Source organism: Platalea leucorodia (genome assembly GCF_965183815.1).
Source record: "Platalea leucorodia genome assembly, chromosome: 4".
In the NCBI taxonomy this organism is placed as follows: Eukaryota; Metazoa; Chordata; class Aves; order Pelecaniformes; family Threskiornithidae; genus Platalea; species Platalea leucorodia.
In genome coordinates this window covers 77,645,713-77,668,336 of record NC_138826.1, presented here as the reverse complement: position 1 = coordinate 77,668,336, position 22,624 = coordinate 77,645,713, and the positions used below count along the sequence as shown (strand labels likewise).

The following is a 22,624-nucleotide window of genomic DNA, read 5'->3' as shown; positions in this document are numbered from 1 at the left end:
TTGCAGAGAAAACAACAGTGGTATGAGGCGCTAGCTGTAAGTGGTTAAGCAAACGTCAGTCGATACACAAGCTGGCTCTAACAGTGGTTCTACACACTGGTATTTCATGTTAATTGAGGGCAGGAATTAAAGAAGGTAGAAAACTGTGTAGCCTAACATCTGATGACAATCAGCAAAGAGAAGTTATGCAGATACTCATAATTAGCGCTGTCATTTGCTCTCAGCCTCCTACTTGATTATGGTTATTTCCATGAGAATGCATATCAATGCATTACTATAATTACGGTTACAATGGTTACATCAGAGACTTGTTTCTAAAAGTCACTCCAAATGCAATTTCATATTGAATTGGCCAGGTAAGGTCACCCACGTAACACAAGCTAATTAAAAAAGTCAGCAAACAGAAGCAAAAAAAAATCTTGTGAATTCCACCTCTTTACTGTTTAATCTGTCAGACTGGTGAAGACAAATTGTCAATTCTGGTTTCAATTTTTTTTTTTTTAAATACGATTGTCACATTAGAGAAATGAAAACACAGCAAAATAAACTGTACAAAGGCAAAGTAGAATAACAAAAAATATTTTACTAAAACATAAGATTTACAGGAGATATTCCAGACAAGCCATACAAAATGGTCACAAGCTTTTTCTTGGAGGGATTTTTCTACACTTGACAGCAGAATCACAATATTATTAGTGAAGGTGATGGATGTTTAATGTTCCCATTTTTTGTTCAAACAATGAAGCTTGTCCATCTACAGCGTCTAAGTTAGACTGGGCTAGAGGGTATATTCTAAAGTATAACTGGTTAGCTGCTTTTACCAATGCAATTAGCATCACCATAAAAAGGGAGGAGGAGCCCACAAAATTAAAACAAAAAGCCCCACAGCTAACCCTGCCTACCTTCATTCACAGTGCTGATACTTAAACCATGATGGGAAAAATGATTAAAAGCAGAAATGTGCTGCTGCTTTTAAACAATTTCACAACAATCCAGATGATACTTCTAGCCTCTGCTCATGCGGTACAATAGTGTTTAGGACAAGACACAGATTTGCTAATGTGCATTTAATCACCAAAGGACTGAAGATGTCTGGGCTTTTATTCTGTAATGTTTCTAAGACTGTGTCCATTAAATGCAAACAAAAAAGGAAGAGGTCTTGGCAGAACAGGAGAAGTGATGCACACTTGATGTTCAAAGCGCATTTAAATATTATTCATGGCATATAGCCTAGTCCATGCTCTGGCTGTAAAGAAAAAGAAACACATTTAAGAAAAGATATATTTTTCAGGCTTTATTAAAGTCATTTAAAACACTTATTTTTAAAGATCACTTTTATACCGCTGCTGCAAGTATAAAAAACATATCAGTGCTGAGATTTAGGTGCAATTTTGAACTCCTATAATACACAAAAGTTGACAGCTGCTGAAGTGGCTCGACTGCAGTGGATCCAAAAGTGAAGAAGCATAATGTAATAATTATTTCAATCCATTACAACCTGCCACAGAAGCAGGTATGGAAGAGAGGTACTTTCTGAAACTCGATAATCTGTTCCTTAAGCTTTACAGAAGAAGTAGTGGTGTGTACTTTATTTTTCCACGAGTCCAAATAAGACATGCTCGCAATTTAGGAACATGAAAACTCAAGATAAAACAGATCAAGAGAGCGCTTTTCTTCCATCAGGCCTCACAGACTTGAAAATAGACCACCGCAGGCACATTCAGGGCACTTGGACTATGACTGCATGCAGTAATTGTTTCTGCAAGTTGCAGACATGAAACGAGAGGTCAGGATTTATATCCCCCAACCAGTTAGTAATCAGCTACTTCCTAAAGCTAGGAAAAAAAGCATAAGACACATCACCTGTTTCTATGGCTTGGGCTTCATTGGTCTTCCATTGCTCAGCTACATCATTTGCTAGTGGATCATCTGGATTGGGAGCGCTTAACAAAGCCTGGATTGATAGCAGAACTGTACGAATCTGCAAAGCTGGGGACCATTTATCTGAAGAGACATTTATAGCAGTATGAAACATCACACTCATCACAGTCTACAGAAAGAGCAAATTTTCCTCTCCCAGATTAAAAAATAAGCAAGGTATTCTTTAAACAAATGAAATCTCTCTTTAGGGTCAGTCTACAAGTTTCTGTACTTAGTAACATCAAAAGAAAGAAAACAAGGTAGCACTTACCTTTCAAAATATCTAAACATATTCTTCCCAGCTTGTCTACATTAGGATGATAAATTTTGGTCATGAAACGTACTTTAGGAGCTGCCATTGGATATTCTTCTGGAAGGAATAGTTCAAGTTTAAATGTCCCACCCTCAAAGGGGGAATCCTGTGGACCTGCAATGACCACGTGAAAATAACGTGCGTTGCTTTCATCTGGCTCCGCTTTTATCCCAGGGACTGGCTCTGCCAGCAAGCGCTGGGTTTCCTAGAAGAAAAAGAAGAGGCAACGTTAACAACTACAACCCATTTAAAATAAACATGACCTGTACAAACTATTTTAAAAACAACAAGTATTCATTATGAGTTATTTGCCTACATCCACAGAAATTATCATGTTAGACAAATATCTTGAAGTCAAAGAACATCTGCAGAAAGAAGATGAGGATGTGGTAAACTGGTACGCATCTCCTTTCGGATCCCTCATCTGCTGTAATAGCATGTGCTTCTATAGCTCAAGGTAATAGATAATAATTAAGCTGTTCTCAAGAAATTTCTTAACTTTTGATTAAACTAGTGCCAAACTGTTATTTTTCAATATACTTAAAAGCACTTTAAAGAATACCAAAGTAAAAATACCAAAACCATTTCCCATTGTACCTTAAACAGAAAATCCCATAAGTGAAAAACCAAAAGGGCCAATCGCTCACAGAAAAGTGCTCAAGATTCACTCTAGCAAGAGTGGACTGGTTTATGATGATGAACATTTGTACTGGAATTAGATTCAACTTTGAAGAATTCAAAGTACTATTCTGCTGCAACACTAAAGGTGTTTATAAAGACATTTTATATATTTACACATATATATGCATAAATAGCCTTGGTGTGAGCGCTCTCAGCCTACATACGACCATGTTTAAAGTCACCCTAACAAACAGTAGGAGACAGGCAAGTTGTTCTGTAAAATTAGGGAAGCCTGGTTTCCTGCAGAGATTTGTATTCTTTGTTGCTCAATTCTTCTGCCCGCAGCACCGATCCTACTACAGACACCACGCTGTGAACACAGCTAAGAGCTACCCACATTCTGACCATCCATCCTGCTGATGCGCTGAGCGGACAGAGCGACCGAGTCCCGTACGTTTTTCCCTCTCCTCTGCTGTCAGCCGTCGCAAGTCTTACAGGCACCATTCTGCTCCTTCTTACAAAAAAGAACCCAAGGCCGAAACGGGCAACAGGACATTAGGCAGAGACAAGAAGTCCTGACGAAGCCTCGTTTCCTCAGGTAATTTTAGCCCCATTTCCTGCTTTTCCTCTAGCTTGTTTTTACTAGGTACAGTTAATTTTTTCACCATCTTTCTGTGTTGTCTTTCACAAAGAAAAATTATCCCATTTCTACTGAAGAAAAATGGTAGCTTGTAGGTGTAATATTAATTTATTATTCTAGTTTTGTAGCATATTTATTCTGCGTGTCTACACTAGCAATGATACAAGCACAAAATAGATCACCTCTACTTGACTTAATACAATCTTCAAACATAACCGGACTGTTACAATACTGGCATTTTGTAGAAATAAATTCACACAGCATTTAAGCGATATGGCTGTCTTGATGCAGCTAAATAACACCTCACTTTAGCAAAAAATAATCAAATAATCAAAGTCACCGTAATTAATACCAAAATCCAGTTATTCATCTCAAAATTGTCAAGGTCCTACAAATCATAATATTGAAATTATTACTACGTACGTGCACAAACATAAAAATAAATCTATCTGGTCTAATTCCATGTTGTGACTGCATATCGCCTACTTATCTGCATAGGCATTAGCAGCTAATGCCACTTCTACACCTTACTGGAGGGACATCCAACCTTCTTAGTACTGTCTACACTCACTTCTGCAAGTATATTTTTTTTAAATTATACACATAAATTTATACCATACTCAGAATTTGTGTTCTACAGTAATTCTGTAGAAAAGCAGTTATAACAAATGCTTAAAGCTGTAGTTCAGTGGTATGAAAGTCAGTGAGTAAGAAACTATAGATTATCCCTGTAAATGCATAAAACATTCTCCATTTCTTTCAGCAAGGTTTCAATGTAAGAGCTGCCGCAGGTAAATGGGACAATCTGGATTTCCACCTATTAAGGGTCATATACTTCTTACAGTTTGACAGTTTTGGCAGAGGAAACAGTGTCTTATGCCAAATAGGAACTAATACAGCAAGGCAACTTGAAATTAAAAAAGAAAGAACTTAACAAAAAGACCCAATTTTTAAACTTCTTCACAGCTGCTACCACCTGGACTTTGCCAGATACACCCCAGTAGGCAACTCATGGGTTTGGTTCTTATGGGCATGCTCAAAATTAAGACTTTTTTTTTTTAAATAAGGATAACACATTTTTAATAGCTGGGCTGATCTCAGCAGTCCCTAGCCCCCACTCAGTCATTCTGGTACCCAGGCTGCCTCCCTAGTTATGCCAGTATGCTGACTGTAACCACACTGGGCAGCCAATCCTGGCTTAAAATAACCCAGAATCAGCAGTTCTCTGGCAGCAGCATCAGCACTTCTACCTGCCAGTGTAACTGAGGGAGCAACGCCTGGCTGCGAGCGGCACATTCTGCCACTGAAAACCACTTGTCAATAAACAATGAGGAAAATTATTCTTTTAATCGAGGTACCGCATTAGATTGAAGGGGCTATACCACTGCTAGCATGTCATCATGTTCAGGTAGCCCTTTATGCCTCTCCATTATGTGGCCACAGTTATCTTGCTATAAAACACCACAGAAAAGGGGAGTGCAAAGAAAAGCATTTATGCTGCATACAGCTACACTAGTGCTGAGGCTACTCAGGACCCATACAGGCCCCCTGTGGAACATGAATATTAGATGAAAAATGCTTTAAGCAAGCACGCCTCGCTTCCTGCACCATGCATGGAGCTCCACCGCTATCGGCATAATTGAAGCGGTTTTCAAACAGAGATGAGGAGGAAGACCTGCAAGAAATCTGTGAGGGAATCTGTTGACATTCGTCTTTCATACCCGCCAGGCTCTGATGCAGCCATCACGCCGCGAGAGCAAGCACCAGGCTAAGCTTCTCTGACACAGACAAAAATGATAGGTCATGACTCCTGTGAACATACATCACTACCGTATTATGCAAAAAGCTGAGAAGAATCTTCAGTTCAGACCAGGCATCTTTTTAAAACCGTATAACACAAACAAGCTTGCTAGACTGTGAAAAACACAAGAAAGATGCCATTTATTAAAAGAATGTGAAATGTTTGTACTTAAATACATCAACACCACCTGCTAAATTCTGACAGTAAATAAGGCTTTTGCCCTTCAATTATGAAGAAATTTATAATAATATCTTCAAATATTTTGGGGAAAACCATGGAAAAGGAACAAAAAGGAAGAAACTAATCAAAAAGTTACATTTTAAGGTCTAAGCATATAGTAGGCTTAAACATACAAGTAGGTCCAGTTCTAAGGTGATAGCAGGGACTTGACTTCCACATTTTACACTAAGATGGCCAGTTAAAGACATGCTGATACTAAAATCAATTTGATTTGCCATGAGACTTGGAGAAATAAGTCATATTTGAGAGAAACAGTTGTCACTATACAGGGCAACACTATGCACCAGATCAGGAAACTGAACTGCTTAAAGATTTTTTTTTAAGTGTTATTACCAAAAAAAAACAAAAAAAAAAACCCAAAAAAACAACAAACCACCCACAACAAACATCAAACCAAACACAAAAACAAACAAACAAAAAACCAAACCACCCTGCAAGTCACCCACAAGAGACTCAGGAGATGTGGATTCAATCTACAAACAAGGAAATGTTTAATTACATGTTGATCTTAGTTTGTAATTTTATACTACTTTCCCCAGAGGATGGTTACCCAATTAAAAACAGTCTTTCAAACATGTTAAAATAAATAAATAAATCACTTGTAATTAAACTTTTTACTTCCCACCTTTTTTAACTAATCAGGAAGATCAAGCACATGCAATACTTCGCTTTCCAGTATCTTCTTAGGCAAAAATCTTTCTAACAGGTTTTTAGCTGAGGAAGTGGGGTTTGTGCAATCTGTTACTTCCTCCTTTCTCCCCAAAGCCACCTTTGTCCAATTTCAACTTTTCTGTACATTTTGTAAGCTGTCAGTGGCTAAGACAGAAACCAAGCTCAGTGCTACTGAAGAGAAAGACATAAAGAACTCTGATATTACATGCTGTTTGGCCAGTTTATTCCAACCAAGTATGTACTATTCTTGCCTCGCAAAAAATCCTGCCAGTAAGGATAAAAAGAGCTGGGACACCCAAATACTAATATGATGAAGAGGAAAAAGCACAAATTCACCAGGTTTTGCAGTTCTGCTGCTCACAATAAATGTTACAGTAGAGCAGTTAATTTTGTCTTCATGGGAACGCAAGTTTCCATCAAAGAAGCGTTCCAGAGCAGCACTTTATAGTGTTTCTTATTAGCTCTCTGTTAGCATATTGAAGTAAGTTTCACAGAAGAGATTTCAGGACATGTTTTGAGCTCTAAAGCATTTAATGAAGTATCCCATGCTGCCATAGGCAGTTATTTCTATTTGTCATACTGTGCAATGTTTTTAGACTGACCTCTCTTCTCACTCCTGCTTTTACTCCACTTTTTCCAGTTCCAAGTTAATGTCATAACTTCCATTGACTAAAGAAAATTAACAAACCCAAAATGCAGATACATGCCAGTCAGTACCTTAAAAACAAAACAAAAAAAAACCACACACACAAACCACTGTCATTCAGAACTGGCTATGCCCCCCCCCCCCCTTCATCTTTCTTATTTTTAATTAAGTGGTTAAAAAACATAGAAGTGTTGAAGGTGTTTTGACAAGCAAAAGCAAAGCTTTTCTTATTAACACAGGTGGCCTGAAGTAGAGTGACAGATGATAGGGATGGGACAGATGGTGTAGCTGACATTCTGCATAGCTATTCTTCTATGAAGACATTAAATTGAAAACTAATTGTACCCAAGGGGGGAGAAACCCTCAACCTGTGAGGACAAGACGCCTCAGGAAGAGAGCGCACTGTGATCTTTAGAAGAGACCAACAGAGCAGGAGGTGGGGGTGAGAGGGTTTTTGGGTTGCCAAGAGTGAGAGAAGCCACGCAAACACAAGAGATCAATTTGCAGGGGGTTATGTTTCATTCTTTGAGCTTTTGCTCGGTTATCCTGCTTTCAGTGGAAGGAAAGAAAAGTTACTGAAAAACAGACACAACCACCAGGATTCTCCTGGTTCATACACCCAGAACAAGACAGGGCCCTTCTTTAAGAAAGTAAACTGAACAACCCAGAAGATGCTTCCATACAGACGTGCACAAAAATCAATTGTTAGAGCACATGCAGATATGAACGAGCATACAAAGAAGGAATCCATTAGAAATATACTATTCTAATCACTTCCAGTCTTGCAGAAGTGTTTATAAAAGCCTCAAGCTGCCAAGACCTCAGTCAACCAAAAAAAGATTTTTGTATGCTTCATTTTTGGAAACAAAAAGCTACTTCAGAAGCCTTACTTGCTATCAACAGACTAAGGCAGGATCAGACAGTGGCATATTGGCAAATAACTACAATCAGAACACTCATGTATGCACGTATTTGGGAGGGGGAAAAAAAAAAATCAACCAAACATTATTTCTTACAGAGCAGAGCCACTGCAGCTGAACAGAAACCTCTAAAGCTTCACCTGTCTGACAGAGACCACTCCAGTAGTGAAGGAAGAAATCGTTGCATGGGATTAGACAATTTTTGAAGCTTCTTTGAAAGGAGTACTATATTCTTTGCTTGGAAAAATAATTGCAATTCCATTCCCTGTGCTATGGCAGTAGTTAATCACCACAAATTTCACACTGCCTGCCAAGGGACGGGGCTAAAAAAGTTAAGAACAAATCAATATCTAGCACCTACAAAATACGGGAACTTTAAGGCAACTGTATGAAGGCCATTAGAATTTAAGAAAGAAGCTTGCTTGCAGAGTCAGCACAAACTGGCTCAAAGAAGAAATCCAAGCTCCATGTCTTCAGCCAAATTTGCTTTGCTTCGTAATTCAGCTGTCTGCACATCCAATTTCCTGATGCCCGAGTTTTCTTATTTCATATTCAATATTACTGCTATACAGTTACCTTCAGTAAGTACAAAATTCTGCATATTAGTCCACAAGTTAAATACGCTAGTCTTTACTGAGATGTTACAATTGAAGGAACACACTTTTTGACAGAATCTAACATGGTCTTCTGCTCTACACAATCCTTTAATATCAACTGTGAAATCACCTGGTGAAATTCATAAAATCCTTTAGAACAAAGGGAGCTTAGAGAAATCCCAACACCTTACAAAGCCTGAACATTTTAAGCTGATAAATGAGCAGCCACTGGGGAAAGGAAGAAAAAAAGCTGTGCCGCCTTTCCACCTCAGCCTATTATGCACCTTCACTTTTGCCTGTATAGCTGTCCCTCAGCCTCGTGGTGAAACATAGCATGTAGCCGATCTGGAAGTAAAAAAGAAAAAAAAAAATCATGCAAGAGAGAAGAGTCCCTGATGTAGTTCACCACATGTCCATGCAAACAGCTGTGCCAACAAGAAGGAGGGTGCAAACACATGCTGTCAGAAGGATGGGAGAACAGACTGCTCCTTTTGGTTAAAGGGCTGGTTTAAAGAGTTGAGACTACAGCATTAATCACAGTGAGATACGAACATAACAGATTACTATTCTCTAACCAACCTAAAAAGGAAATGCAGAGGCTACCTCCTCATTCCAAAGGAAGAAGCTTAACTACCAACAGGGCTAATTTCAGTAACAGATGGTAAAGTGGTAAATTAAAGTCTTCATCCATCTATAACAGCCTTAAACACCAAAGAGTCTGTATATCTTCTTACTTGTTATAAACAGTTATCTAGCAACCTTTTATAGTGTTGAGACTACAGAAAAGCATCCTTATGACTAGCAGCTTTATGCTAGGACCTTAAAAAGAGACAGATAACATCATTAAGACTTTCAGAGGTCAACGTAGCTGTGATAAAATTATTCTGAAACTTCAAAACAGAAAACATTAATAAGGCCTCTTACACAAAGAGAAAACATTGCAGGTCTTAGAGCTGTTAAATATTTAAAATGGCACAATATCACATCTTTATGCAAAGATGCATTCTCAGGGGAATGATTCTTTCCTTGTATTTTCAGCAGCACATTTACTAGCTCAATTCTCTATGCAGTAGTCACATAATTTACTTTCAGCATCATGTACTAAGACAGAGGTTACACCCTTCCAACTTTGTCAGGCCAAGGCAAAGTACAAGCCCTCTCCAATCTACTTCAGACAGTGAAAAAAATGTAGGCAATATCCACCTTTACCTGTAGGGTCAACTAACCCTAGGTGGCTTTATACTGAACAGATCAGGGAAGACAGAATGGATGGGTATCTTTGTCCTAGTAAGACTTAATCTGCAACAGGAATTACAGCTCACCTCCCAGTGCCTATTGCTCCCCCTTGCCAGAAATCACCACCCTGCAAATCTACTGAGAAAGCAAACCCTGTCAGCATTCCCAATTCAACTCAAGAAAAGTGAGCTGAGGTCTCTTAACCAGATCTTTAACCCAAAAAGTGTTGACTGACAGCATATAAACTCTGTTGCCATCTAGCAGAGGACAGCAACTTCCAACAGAAACTGATGAACCGTTGGCACTGGCTGTGGGTAAAAGCATCTTCCACCACTACGAATGAATGAAACCTGCACATCTCTTGATACGTGTCTTCCGTAAATGCTACAAGCAAGGGTCTCCAAACAGCTGGCTACAAAACAAACTTCTTTGGTAGCCTTGGTCATTTATAAAAGGAACAATAGGATGCAACGCTGCATGAATAGTGCCAAGATGGCCTAAAAGAAAGTTATTGGTAAAATGAAAGAGGCACCCAGATTGAAAGAAATACACATCAACTTGCCTCACTTCTTTGGGACGTAAGAGTTGTATTTGGTATGGTCTAATTTAACTGCATAACCATCTAGGCATATGTACAGGGTGTAGGTGTCGAGGTATTGGCGGCAGGGGGCCTGCAGGGATGAACTCTGTGGGAAGAGGCCAGGGGCTGCACCATGCCAGACACAGCCAGCTCCACCAAACCTGCTGCAGGGCACAGCTGAGCCCATCAGCCAAGCCAGTGGCACATTGAGAAAATGTATTTAAGAAAGGATAGAAAACATCACACAGAGAAAGGGGGGGTGGGGGGTGGGGAAGTGTAAGCAAAACTAGGGTGAACACCAAGGTTAGAGAAGGAGGGTGAGGAGATGCTCCAGAGATTCCCTGTAGTCCATGGAGGACCAGAGTGGAGCAGACATCCACACTGCAGCCCATGGAGAGGACCACACTGGAGCATGGGAAAAGCGTGAGGAGGAGGGACTACCAGAGAAAAGGTGTTATGGACTGACCACAAACCCTCATTCCCCATCCCCCTGCAACCATCAGGGACAGGGAAGGTAGGAGTTGGGCTTGAAGGACTGAAGTTGAGTGTGGGAAAAGGGGGAGCAAAGGTGGTGTTTTAATTTTGTCTCTGTTTCTCATCATCCAACTCTATTTTACTTGCCAATAAATTAATTTTCCCCAAGTCAAGCCTGTTTTGCCTGTGATGGTAATCGGTAAGTGATCTCCCTGTCTTTGTCTTGACCCGTGAGCTTTTCAATCTTATTTTCTCCCCCTGCCTTGTTGAGGTGGGGAGGATGAGAGGGTGGCTGCGTGGGCATCTAGCAGCTGGCCAAAGTCAACTACAGCATAAATCACAAGGTAACTTTTAATCTGAAATGTGTTTGAACTGTTGTATCCAGAAGCACTTTTAGGGAGGATGTGGTAGACAGTTTCAGACTCCACAGATGATATTACAAATTATAGAGTTTTTCAAAAAGAGATGACAGACTTAAAATGAAAGCCACTAGCTCCATTTGCTGCTATAGTTGAAATGATAACACTTATCACTTGGAGGGTACCACACATACCAATTTATGTGGGAGAAGATGTGATGAGGAAAAAAAAAAGAGATATCTTTCAGTTTAACTGATTGCTCATCAGTCTCTTCAATATTTGCTTCCTAGGGGAGATCAGACATTTGCTGCCAAGTCCTCCAGGAAGATTTCTAAAGCAGAGGAAAAGTCACTACATCAACAGCAAAAAGCAAAGAGGTTTAAAAAAAAAAGTTACACCTAAGTTCCACTCTCAATGACTAAAAATTAGTGCACGTCCTTTATCTCATTCTTCATTGGCTTCAGCTGTTGAGTTTACAATTGCGTCAAATTGCTTTTCTCCCCAGCATTTCAGCCTGGTTCTCAGTCCTTCTTGATCAACTCCACTCACACCTGTAACTACTTCCACCTTTTCCTTTCCTTGCAAAATGCAACAGCTTGCCTGAATGGGAAGCCCTAACTTCTCAGCAGCAGTGCTAATTTGTACAGTCACCATCCCATGCACCCCTTTCATCAGCCCAAGCGTTTACAAAGTCAAACAATAAATGAGATCACAGAACTGATTTGGCTTAAGAAATAACCTTTACTGCAGAGTTCTGAGCCAAATCAGTCCCTCAGTCCAAGTTTACCGCAGTGGCACACAAACTCTTGTGCCAGCACAGCCCAGGCTAAATCTGTTTATACAGTAAGGCGACTCAACATGAACCGCAGGCTAATCACCTTGAGAACTTCAGGTTAGTCTAACTTAACTAGGTGGCAACTTTTCCACCTCATGCTGGCTCTCTGCAAAAACCACAGTACACCACCAGCTTTAGCATTTCAATTCAGACTACATACAGCATACATTTGTTTCATACTTTTATTCTGATGGCAGGAAACCATTGCCAGCTACCAGTGCCATTATCTTCCAACTACATCTAATAGTTTGGATTCATTTTGGGGTATGAAACCGAAACTAAAGGTTTTAGCTGCATAGGGTGAAACTTAAAGCAGCATATTGGCACACCGACAAGTTATAATCACTTGCCAAGTGTCAATTCTTTCCTGTTCTGTCAGAGTGGGATAAGGGGGGAAGATCACACTGATCTCCTTCACCAGGGACTGATAAGTTGCATACAAGAAGGTAAACCACATGCATGTTTTTGCTTTGATTTTTGAGGGGGAGGCAGTAGGACAAAGTGAAACATATCAGTCAAAACTGTCTTCTACATATAGGGATAAAGCTGCATCAGAAAACCACAAAGACTTGATTCAAAAACTTTTTGTAACAGTACATCACATTTTGGCACAAATTCTTCCAGGGTCTATCAATTCATTAGCTGCAATTATGTAAAGAACTGGCTATAACCAGCATTACTGAAAATAAACTGGTTACCTAAGCAGATGTCATATTGTCAGAGAGATTTCAGAATGTTTATATTAAAATTATATCACTGTAAAACAACTACATTGGAGAAAGTCTTCTGAAAATAACGTCTGCCTTTCAGGAAAAAAAGAATTAGCAATAAAGCCCATTAAACTATAAAGCAAAGGTCAAACATCATAAATAGAAGCCTGCACTTGTGGTTTCCAGTAGCTGGCCTCCACATGAATTCTTCTCTTCCTTGCCATATAATCCCCGGCTGTCAGCATCCCACATGCCTCCGCTTCCTAGACTCATTACTGGGCTAACGTCTCTGTACACTAATGCTTCATGACCCTGTGGGTTCCTAGGCCCCATCACCAGCCCCAACTGTATCTACCCACCAAAAAATAAAAAGCAAGAATAGAACAGCAGAACAGTAGATTTAGAAAACATTAACTAGTACTCAATCTATGGACAATTGTCCAACAACTTGAAACTACATTTCTGCTAAGCAAGCACCGTGAACTCTGAATCGCTCACTGTCTTCTCTCATGCACTTCTAGTTCTCCAGTTCCCATCCCCACACAAACAGCTTTAACCACTGCAAAGTCACTTACAGTGAGATGAAGACAAATGTACTCCAGGTAACAGCATCTTCCCAGAAAAAAAAATCCAGAATCTACCCATTCTTGGAAGACCACCTTGTTGCCAAACAACAGTAACACGGAGAGGGGCATTTTTAAGGTCAACATCACTCTCCCCTGAGAATGACCTCATTCTCGAATTTTCCATAGCAGATTACAGGATTTTGGGACTGTGAAGCTGAGATCCTATGCAAATTCCTAGAGGATTATCTATGTACTAGCACAGATCAAGCTTTTCATGGTGCATCTCCAGCTATAGTAAAGTGATGCATAACTAAAGTCACTAAGCTAATAGTGTAAACCATTCCTGCGGTTATACCGATGGAGCACATTTGCATTAGAGCCTTGCATTAACAGAGAGTGCAGAGTCAACTATCAAAGTGTGGTTAAAACAAACAATAATTCATACAGAGCTTCTGTCCAAATGCCATCCATTGCAAAATTTGCCACTTGCTTCCCCCTATTAACCCACCAGTCACATGTAACGATGAAAATGTGTTTTAGCTTCACATAAAAAAAAAATTTGATGATACACTGAAAGCCACGTAAACATAACAGACAAGTACAGTATAAAACAACCACATGCAAAGCAATAAAAAACCATCAGCATCAGTACTTAAAAAGCTTGGCATACTATGAATTTGTACCTCAAAGTTGCTCAAGTACTTTACAAGAAGGTGGTCCAAACAAGATTTTTGCCTCTAGTTGGATTATTTGCTGTTTTTTTCCCCTCAGTTCTTATATTCTCTAGTGTCTACTGAACACTTCATTAATGAAAAGGCTGTGGAAAGTTATCAGTGTCCTCTTTAAGATCTTTCATTACGACTCCATGTTTTCCTTTTAAAACTGGCACCTTGGTCTAACTCAAAAGTTTTCTTATTCTCTGGGCCTGAGCCTCCTTCTCAGCCTCCCTCCCACACCTCCACAAAAGATCTGTCCTGCCAAACTTCAGGCTTCCGATACCTGCCTGTACACCCCTCCCACTACCACAGCCAGCCTGTGCTATACTAGTCACCTGGCAAGAAGACTCAAAAAGGGTTGCAAAGTAGCATATGTATTATCTTCCTACATTTGTTGGGGGGCAGGAGAAGGTGGTTTTAAGAACAGTACAAAAAAAACCCTCTGAAAATTCCTGAAATTTTCACCCTTCTGTCAAATTTCATGTTATCCACAAGATTCAAACAGCATACAAGGGGCAAAGAGACATTACAAAGACCAAATACACAGTTTCTCTGACAAATGCCAAGGAACAGCACTGTCCAGAAGTAATGTTTTCTGTGCCTAACCACCAAATGCAAAATACTACAAAAAGGTATTCATTTTACCTCCAGTCTTTTTGACTTAAATTTTTTATACAGGAAATTAAAAAATGGCCAGCAATGTCAGAGAAATCAAAAAGTAATGGCGACTTAAATTTTCATGTGGAGACAGATGTCCATGCGCCAGAAACCCATAGCTTCCAAGACAAAGTGAGAAACTTCAAGTTGGCTGCCAGTAATACTGTTTAAGAACTTCTAGAAAGTTTCAGAAGTTGCAGACTAAATACCTGATTTATATTTTAAAGAACATATAAAGCTGATTATACTGACCTCTAATACAGAACACTGTAGGTGCCTATCACCACATACACCATGAGAACCTCCATAAAACCTCCCACAAATCTTACAATTTGAGGTAGCATTTTATAACTCAGCAGTCCAAGTGTTACCCAGATTCTCAAAAAATACTGCAAGCAGGAGCTCACTGGCAGCAATGTGGAAATAGCTTCTCATGGTAAACAGCAAGGAAGGAATATCTCAGACAACACCATGCTACCTTGCAGGGGAGGAAATCAAAGACTCAGTATTTAACACTGAAAAATTCATTAATAAAAAAAATTTGAAGGAGTCTCAGATACTGCTTCAGATGGTTTACTTCATGATATGAGCAGCTGCAGTGATTGTAACAGAAGTGCTACTAACAACTGGCTACACAGTTAACACACAGACCTGGACATCAAATTATGAATGATGAAATCACTGCAGCAGTGAAAACAGCAGAAAAAAACATTTTAAAAGATGACACAAGACAGCATTGCCTATCCCATTCACATATACCGACTGCACTTGACACAGCAATGAGGTGGTTTGAATGTCAGCCAAAAAAAAAAAAAAACAGATGAAATTCAACTCCTTACTTGACTGGAGCTACGTGACTTTGCAACACTGGAGAGAATTGGTGTCGTAAGTAATTGAAAGTAAAAAATCGCTGGTGTTATTTATTGTGTATATTGCAAAGTCTCACTTTTTAATACTGTGTAGCAGGAAGAAAGTTTACAGCACCAAAACACAAATCTATGTAAATGTGCCATACAACACCTCTATTAATGCAAGATAAAATAAATTTTCTTGTCAAGGTGATTCTCAGAGGACCCTTGGTTTTGGACTACTGAAAAAAATAAAAATACCTCTTCTCTATTCACAAGATATAATCAGAATTGGAAAACCTTCTATCTTTAAAGATTCAAAACTATATCATCATTTTCTACTCACTGTTTGTGGTGTGCTAACACTAAGTCATAACTCTAGCGCAAGTCATCCCTTGAGCTTACAGATCATTCCCCCCCACACACTTGTTTAAAGTCTGTGTTTCTAAGTAATCTGAGAACAGCAAACCAGGAGTAATTCTGTATCTTCTGTAACAACTGCTTTGCAACATCTATACTGTCACCTTTTAATTGAATTTGCAGAAAGTATTGGAAATATAAATAGAGCTCTCTGCTGAGACAAGGAAAGCTACTGCTCTCCCACTGGGCTCGATGACAGCCTGCACATAGCGAAGAAGCAGGCTGAGGAGCACAGGGCTGCTAGTCAACCTGAGAGCCAGGCCATCTGCCAGCAGTCGGTCAAGACGAGGAACGCCAACTGCATTTCGAGCGGTTAGCTAGATTCTGTACTTCATTACAGTCCAAATATGCACTCCTATCCCCAACCAGCCATCGATGGTCTCCCTCGGAGGACAACACAAAGGGTGCATGTGAATCAAAGGGTGAAGATCTTTTCCTAACAGTAACCTAAGCCACTTATTTATCATCGAATTTATTACTGTGCATAAAGAAAATCAGATCTTCTTGTTATTGGAGTTACTTCACCTTTCTACAGCTCTTCCCTTTCCTCTCTCTCTCTCTTTCATTTCCTTTCCTGATCTTTCAAATTCTCATTACCAGCAGAGTCCACACCCTCCCCTCCCTCTAAGGCAACCAGCAATAGGAAATTTAACATCAAGACTGGCAGGATAGAAAAGGTCAAAACAGTTCTCACTTGAGACTCCTGAAGACTCAAGCAGCCATATTTCTAGGTCTGCACCTCTGCAGCTGCGATATTTCAAAATATGACTTTGCACATTTTTGAGGCTGCACTAACTAGTCAGATTCAAGTCCTGGACCGTAAGCACATCTGGCAACCTAATGCATGCACAGCACAGGAGCTAAAGAATTGCTCATCTAACACAACCAATGCAAGATTTAAAAGCTTTAGACTGGCTGCAGGCAACTTATAATGCATACATGGAAATACGCAACCCACCGTACACACCACCCTGCAACAGATAATAACCCCAAAAACTCTTAAGGGAGATCCTCCAGAGGAAATCTGAAGTTTCTAGGTCTCGCTTCTACTGCCCTCCACCTCCCCTCTCCAGGAGAGGAAGAAACATTCCACGCCATCAGGCATCTTTGAAGTGAGTTGTGCGAATTGCTCCAGTTTTTTTCTAGAAAAGCATGAAAAAACCCAAAAGCACCAAGAAGGAAATTTATGCATCAGCTTACAAGTGGGTACACTTCTTGGTTGTATTCAGAATTGTCAAGAGCTATGAAAAAAATTTAACACGGACACCAGCCTCACGACTGAGCTCCTACCACAACTCTGTGATGAATACCAGTTCCACTGTACTCTGAATCACTGTCCTCTCTCACACATGAAATATATTCAGCTTTGCATGCTGCGCACTAAGGCACTAGATGAGTGTCAAACTCATCCTGTAAGATTTGTCTTTTTTACTTTTACTGCTTACAATTCTGAGCAGTAATCATAGTTTAGTCTGTTTCACACAAGATAAATGCTCCTCCAGCCTTATTTTTACCTCATCTTACCTTATCAGGTAGCTTGACTTTTCAGAGAAAATCCAGTTTTATTTTTTCATCCAGTATTTAACATAACCTACACTCAGGTGTTTTACAATGGTTGCCAACATTGCATGCTCAACCAAGAGAGCTTCACAGCGTTATAAATTATTTGTGACATGAGTTCACTTCAACAAGTAACAAGGGTGCTGTTATTTCCTATGAGGGCTAACGAACTACTGGAATCACTTAGTAACTTTTGTAAAGGGAGTGATCATCAATTTGAAGGCTTCAATTTACATCACTGCAAACCAAGTGGGAGACAGCAGCCCAGCACAAACATCCACGCTAGCTACAGGACCAAGCTATCTTTTAAGAGCGTGCAACACAGCTCCCTGCATCTCTATTAGATGACTTCAAATCATTCAAGTCTTAACCTTAAATGGCACTTGGAGGGGCAGCTGAAAGTACCCCAAAGTTGAGAGCCCTTACAAAGCTTGGTAAACAAAAGTTGAAGCAAGACACTGAACCACCAGCACGAAAACGTATGTTAATACCGTAAGGGCCGACGGCTCTGAGCGCACGTAGTAGTAACCGGGCTGGCCTAGTACGTGCCGGTACGGCTGCCCAGCTCCAGCCCAGGTTTAACTGCTCGCTGCGTTTTGTCCCTTCTGGCACCGGAGGAGGAGGAACCCGAGCACCGCGCCGCCGCTGCGCTCCCCCGGCCCAAACACGGCGAGAGCTGTGCCGGGGAGCCGGGGCCAGGCCGGGCGCCGCGCTGCCACCGCCGGCGGGAGGGGGTGGGAGCGGGGCGCCCGTTGCCTTTCAAGCGCCGGGCCGCGGAAGGGGCGCGCAGGCACCCGACGGGCGGCAGCATCACAGGCCGTGAGGCGCCGCCGCCACCGCCCGGGCGGTTACCGTGAGAGGCGCGGGCCCGCTCCCGCCCGCCGCCCCCGGCCCGCCCGCAGGGCCCAGCCGCTCCCGACCGCCCGCGCACGCCGCCGCCGGGCCCGGGAGACCCCACGGGCGGCCGCAGGAAGCGGTGGGGCGGCCAGGCCCGGCGCGGCCCCTCGCCCCCCACTCCCTCCCGCGGCGGCCGGGTCCGGCGACGGGTCGCCCCCCGCCCGGCAGAGGAAGGAGGAGGCCTGGGAGCGGCCCTGCCCCCGCGCGGCCCAGCTCCCGGGCACCGGAAGCGGCGCCCGGCCCGGCCCAGCCCTGCCCTGCCCGCGGAGCGGGACACGGCGGGGCGGGACCCGGCCCGGTCCGGTCCGGCCCGGCCGCCCCTCGAGCCCCCCACAGGGCGCGGCGCGGCGCGGCGGGCGGGGGTACCTTGATGATCCTGCGGGGCAGCCCGGCCATCTTGTCTCGTCGGGGTGCAGGCTCGCGGGCTCGCCTCCGCTCGGGGTTCGCGCGCGCAACCGGAAGTAGCCCGCTCCGCGCTTCCGGTGGCGCCGCCCTCAGCGCGGAACGCCGGGAAATGTAGGCCGCGCCCGCCCGCCCGCCCTCCGCCGGGGCGGCCGCTCACCGGCGGCCCTGCCGCGGGGCGCCCCGGGCGCACGGCGGCCCCCTCGGCTGAAAGGGAATCCCCGGGCTGTCCGTGGGCAGGGGCGCGGCGGGCGGGGGCGCTGTGAGGCGGCAGGGGGGCTGTGAGGCGGCAGGGGGGCCGGGGCGTGCCGCCGCCCGCTGCCTGAGGCCGCGCCGGCCCGGTGGCGGGACGGACCCGCCGCACACGAGCATCCTAGGACGCCACTGCAGCTGCACAGTAACAGTAACGCCTGGCACCGTGCATCACTGTTGATGGGAAATAGAAGCACAGAAAGAGGAAGCGATTTGCCGTAGGTTACCGAGCAGGCCAGCAGCACAGCCAGGAATGGGGCCCCGCGTACCTATGATTCCCTGTCAAGTGTTTTCTCCTGGTTTAAAAACAGAACTTCTAGATGATCCACATAAGTTCTGTATGCTCTGGTAGAATGGAAAGTTCTCCAACACTGGCAAATCTGGACTGTGTAATTGCTGAAGCACTCCTGTCACAGATACTGCAAACATGTTCTATATCCTAAAATTTAGGCATTTACATTATTACACAATGGTTACAATAACCTGAAGTGTACATCAGAAGAGTGGTGCGCTTCCTTCTTTCACCCTCCCTACAATACTTCCCAAAAACTTACCTATTTTTCCTTCTCTATCATCCTCACTAAGCCATTGGCGCTACAGAAGGCAACTAACAAGTACAGAGTTGTTCTACACTATTTGATATCCCCAGCTGTTGAAGGCACCAGTAATTCCAAACTTGATGTCAATTCATGAAAGCCCGTAATCTCTGTGAACTCTTGTGTACGTCCTCAGCCCTTGAAGCACTCAATTCTTCTAACTTTCTGGATGTAACTTTCTCTGAAGTCGGTCAAATCAACAATGAAGTGACACACACCAAGAGAAGGGCATTAAAACACATTTGCAGAATTGGGGCTTAAAGCATTCATCAATAATGCCCCCTCATTCTGCAGTGGAGACGGGTGAGTTCATTTGCATACATTAGCGTGTGAAATGCCCATGTTTAGATGTGATCCTTCAACAAAATTTGGTCTTGCTAGTTACACACAGAACTATTCTTTAATCGTGGATTTTTCATTTTACCTAATTATTACAACCTGTTGCTACTACTAAACAAGACCGAGTAGATACTTTTCTATATTCAGCACCTTCACAGTACTTACCATCTAACCTAAAAACGTGAAATGCCCATCTCTAGAAAGAAATGTTGTAAGGTGGAGAAAAACCCTTCTAAGATAATGTGTTTATCAGCTGCACATCAGCCTGTTTTTTTCCTAGCTTCACAGATACTGAAGTATCTATAACACATCTGGTGCCTTAGAATAAACAATTATAATCTGGGCTGCTAGAGCTCTCCTAAGGATGCACAGTGTCTTATTGTTTGATTCTGGTGGCAGCAGTCCCAGTGATTTACTAGTTGGTCAGTTTTGGGTTTGTTTTTTTTTTTTCAGATAGGTCAGATCACACACAGGGATGTGAAGGCTCTTCCAAATGACTATAGCGCAGCTTCCCACCCCTCTGCAGGAACAAATAGCCTAAATGAAAAGTACAGTACTCAAGATGTTCTTTGCGTGGGCAAATGTAAACCTCAGGCCTGGGCTCATACGGGGGGTTTGGAACCCATGTGGTACTAAAGTTGCTCTCGAGCAATCCTTGTTCGATTGGAAGAATTTTGAGGCTGTATTTAGTGCCTGTTTCTAGAACTCAGGTCTTCACAAATGAAGGCTTACCTTGCAGTAAATTTTATAAGATGTAAATACAGTAATGCCTTCTCAAATCGTTTGTCACTTGGGAGAGCAGTGAGGTTGGTGTAAATGCAGTAACTATATCTAATGACAACCACAATGCAGTGCTGACCTTCGTATAAATAACTGCTTACCACCGAGCAGGATGCAGATGGGGTACAGAATCTCATTGGTTTTGAGGAATCGGATTACAGTGAACTTTGCTAAGGGAGTCAGGAGAAAAAAAATCAGGACAGAAGGTTAGTGAAAAGAGGAAATTAGCATTCATATAATCTTGAAAGTTCATGAATAACTGAAATAACTGAATAACTGAAAATATTTGAAATCATGTTGCTATGACACCCAGTAATAACTAGGAGCCTTCATTTTGAGTTAGCAGGTGTACTGACATATGTAGAAGGAATGCAAATATTTAGGTTATTTTTAAAATTGTTCTCTCCATGTTGTGTAAATTTCGTATAGTGCAATAGGCAGTTTAGGGACCAAGACCAGAAATGACCCCAAGACCCTAAATCAAATGATCCCTTTTCACCCGTCTGTCCTGTGCTACTAACCCTTGTATGCGCTTGCCAGCATCAAACAAATATGAAGATACAGCTGGAGAGGTGAAGCAATTCCTCATGAAAGACAGCAATTCCTTGTGAATTTTATGAAAGTAGGAAGACAAAAGAAAAAAAAATGTTCCTGGTAATCCCACTAGGAGAAAGACTCCATGACTCCGGCACTTTATTAGACATCAAAGAATCTTCACTGGGCTATATCCTCACAACCAAAGTAATTGGAAACCAACGGACTTTGTTACACTGCTTGCAGAATTACTTCTTTTTCTTTGTTTCTGCCATCTTCTTTTTTTTTTTTTTTTTTTTTTATTATCTTTTACCCTTCTCCCAGAATACTGACCATTAAAGGACTGGCATAAGTGGCAGAAAACATGGGCCAAAAGATGCTTTTAGGCTCAATGCGAGTAAAATGCTGCTCAGTTTCTTGAAAGTGCTGGAACTTCTGCTCTGTGAACCTTGCCCTATGTCTGCGAGGTGCAACAACTGAGTGGAGCATAGTTGGCTCAAACAAATGCTCATGAATGTTGCATTCAGTGTCCCCTTTCAAGTGTTGTAGACCAGGAATCTTGCTTCAGTCTGAAGTCGCAGCAAGTCAGTCTGGCAAGTTACTATGTTTTGATAGTTTTTCAACAAGTGGCCTGCCACATCCTGGGAAAGTTGCAGTTTTCATGACACCTCTCTTTCTGGCTCCTCTTAGGAAGAGGCTTTTGAAGTCCGCTTGCTCAGGAGATGGCAGTGAACAAAAACATTGTTTTCCGTTGTCATATCTACAAAGATTTAGGTTGTTCCCCTAAGTTATTCTAGCTCCTACAAGGACTGCTGCAGAGATCCCCAAGCATCCATACAGGTGCTGGAAAAGCCATCCAAACTGGCCACTCCAGAATACTGGCTTTAGACTTTGCTTCTTTGCGCTCCTTCTGTACCAAGGGATACCTTCCAGGAGAAGCTATAGTAAAAATTGTCCTTCTTTTATAGCATTCTCAAATTCCCAAAGGAGGGAACTTAATCCTCTGAATCAGAGACACGTCAGTGCCAGGGGAGCTTTGTCTCCTCAAACTAGCCACACCTCGTGGAGGTTCTTGCATCTTCCAGGTGCTTTCCCACCCCAATGACCTTCCGGTGCCACCCCTGTCCTTCAGGATTTTCCACTCAGCCATTATTGCCACTGTAACTGGGTTCTGGACTGCAGCCTGCACCGCTCTGTGTGCCGATCCTCCATTTGGCATGTATCTTGGAAGACATCCTTGGAGAAGCACCACGGGTGATCCAGCCCAGCATGCTTCCGCTTTCCGCTTCCCTGGGTAGAACGGTACTTCAGCACTCCTACTCTGAAGTTCAAGGTTGTTGCTTCTTCTCTGCCAGATTATTTATTTTGAGCAGTATGGCACAGGGATTCTTTATCCATACAGTTTTTCAAAGCCACTTATACCATTAAACATATGACAATACCATTAAACATATAACAATGCCATTAAAACCATAAAAAAAAAAAATATTTCTT

General features: G+C 42.2%; 1 protein-coding gene across 1 annotated transcript; it reads right to left on the bottom strand.

Annotated features, from left to right (window-relative positions):
• Positions 1 to 563: 563 nt before the first annotated feature.
• On the bottom strand, positions 564 to 18,697 carry UBE2N (ubiquitin conjugating enzyme E2 N). The gene is made up of 4 exons (XM_082309865.1): positions 18,594 to 18,697; positions 2,192 to 2,438; positions 1,864 to 2,004; positions 564 to 1,246 (listed from the first exon to the last, which is right to left on the bottom strand). Exons 1-4 carry the CDS (start codon positions 18,621 to 18,623, stop codon positions 1,206 to 1,208), a joined length of 459 nt encoding a protein of 152 aa, XP_082165991.1. The 5' UTR covers positions 18,624 to 18,697; the 3' UTR covers positions 564 to 1,205.
• Positions 18,698 to 22,624: the final 3,927 nt, after the last annotated feature.

Bases quoted from the DNA above. Each gene is read 5' to 3' on its own strand.
- UBE2N (XM_082309865.1), bottom strand. From the start codon at position 18,623: ATGGCCGGGCTGCCCCGCAGGATCATCAAG. The intron at 2,439-18,593 runs GTACCCCCGCCC...TTTTTCTTCTAG, and splicing joins TGCCCCGCAGGATCATCAAG to GAAACCCAGCGCTTGCTGGC. The intron at 1,247-1,863 runs GTGATGTGTCTT...TTTTCTTTACAG, and splicing joins AGCCCAAGCCATAGAAACAG to CCAGAGCATGGACTAGGCTA.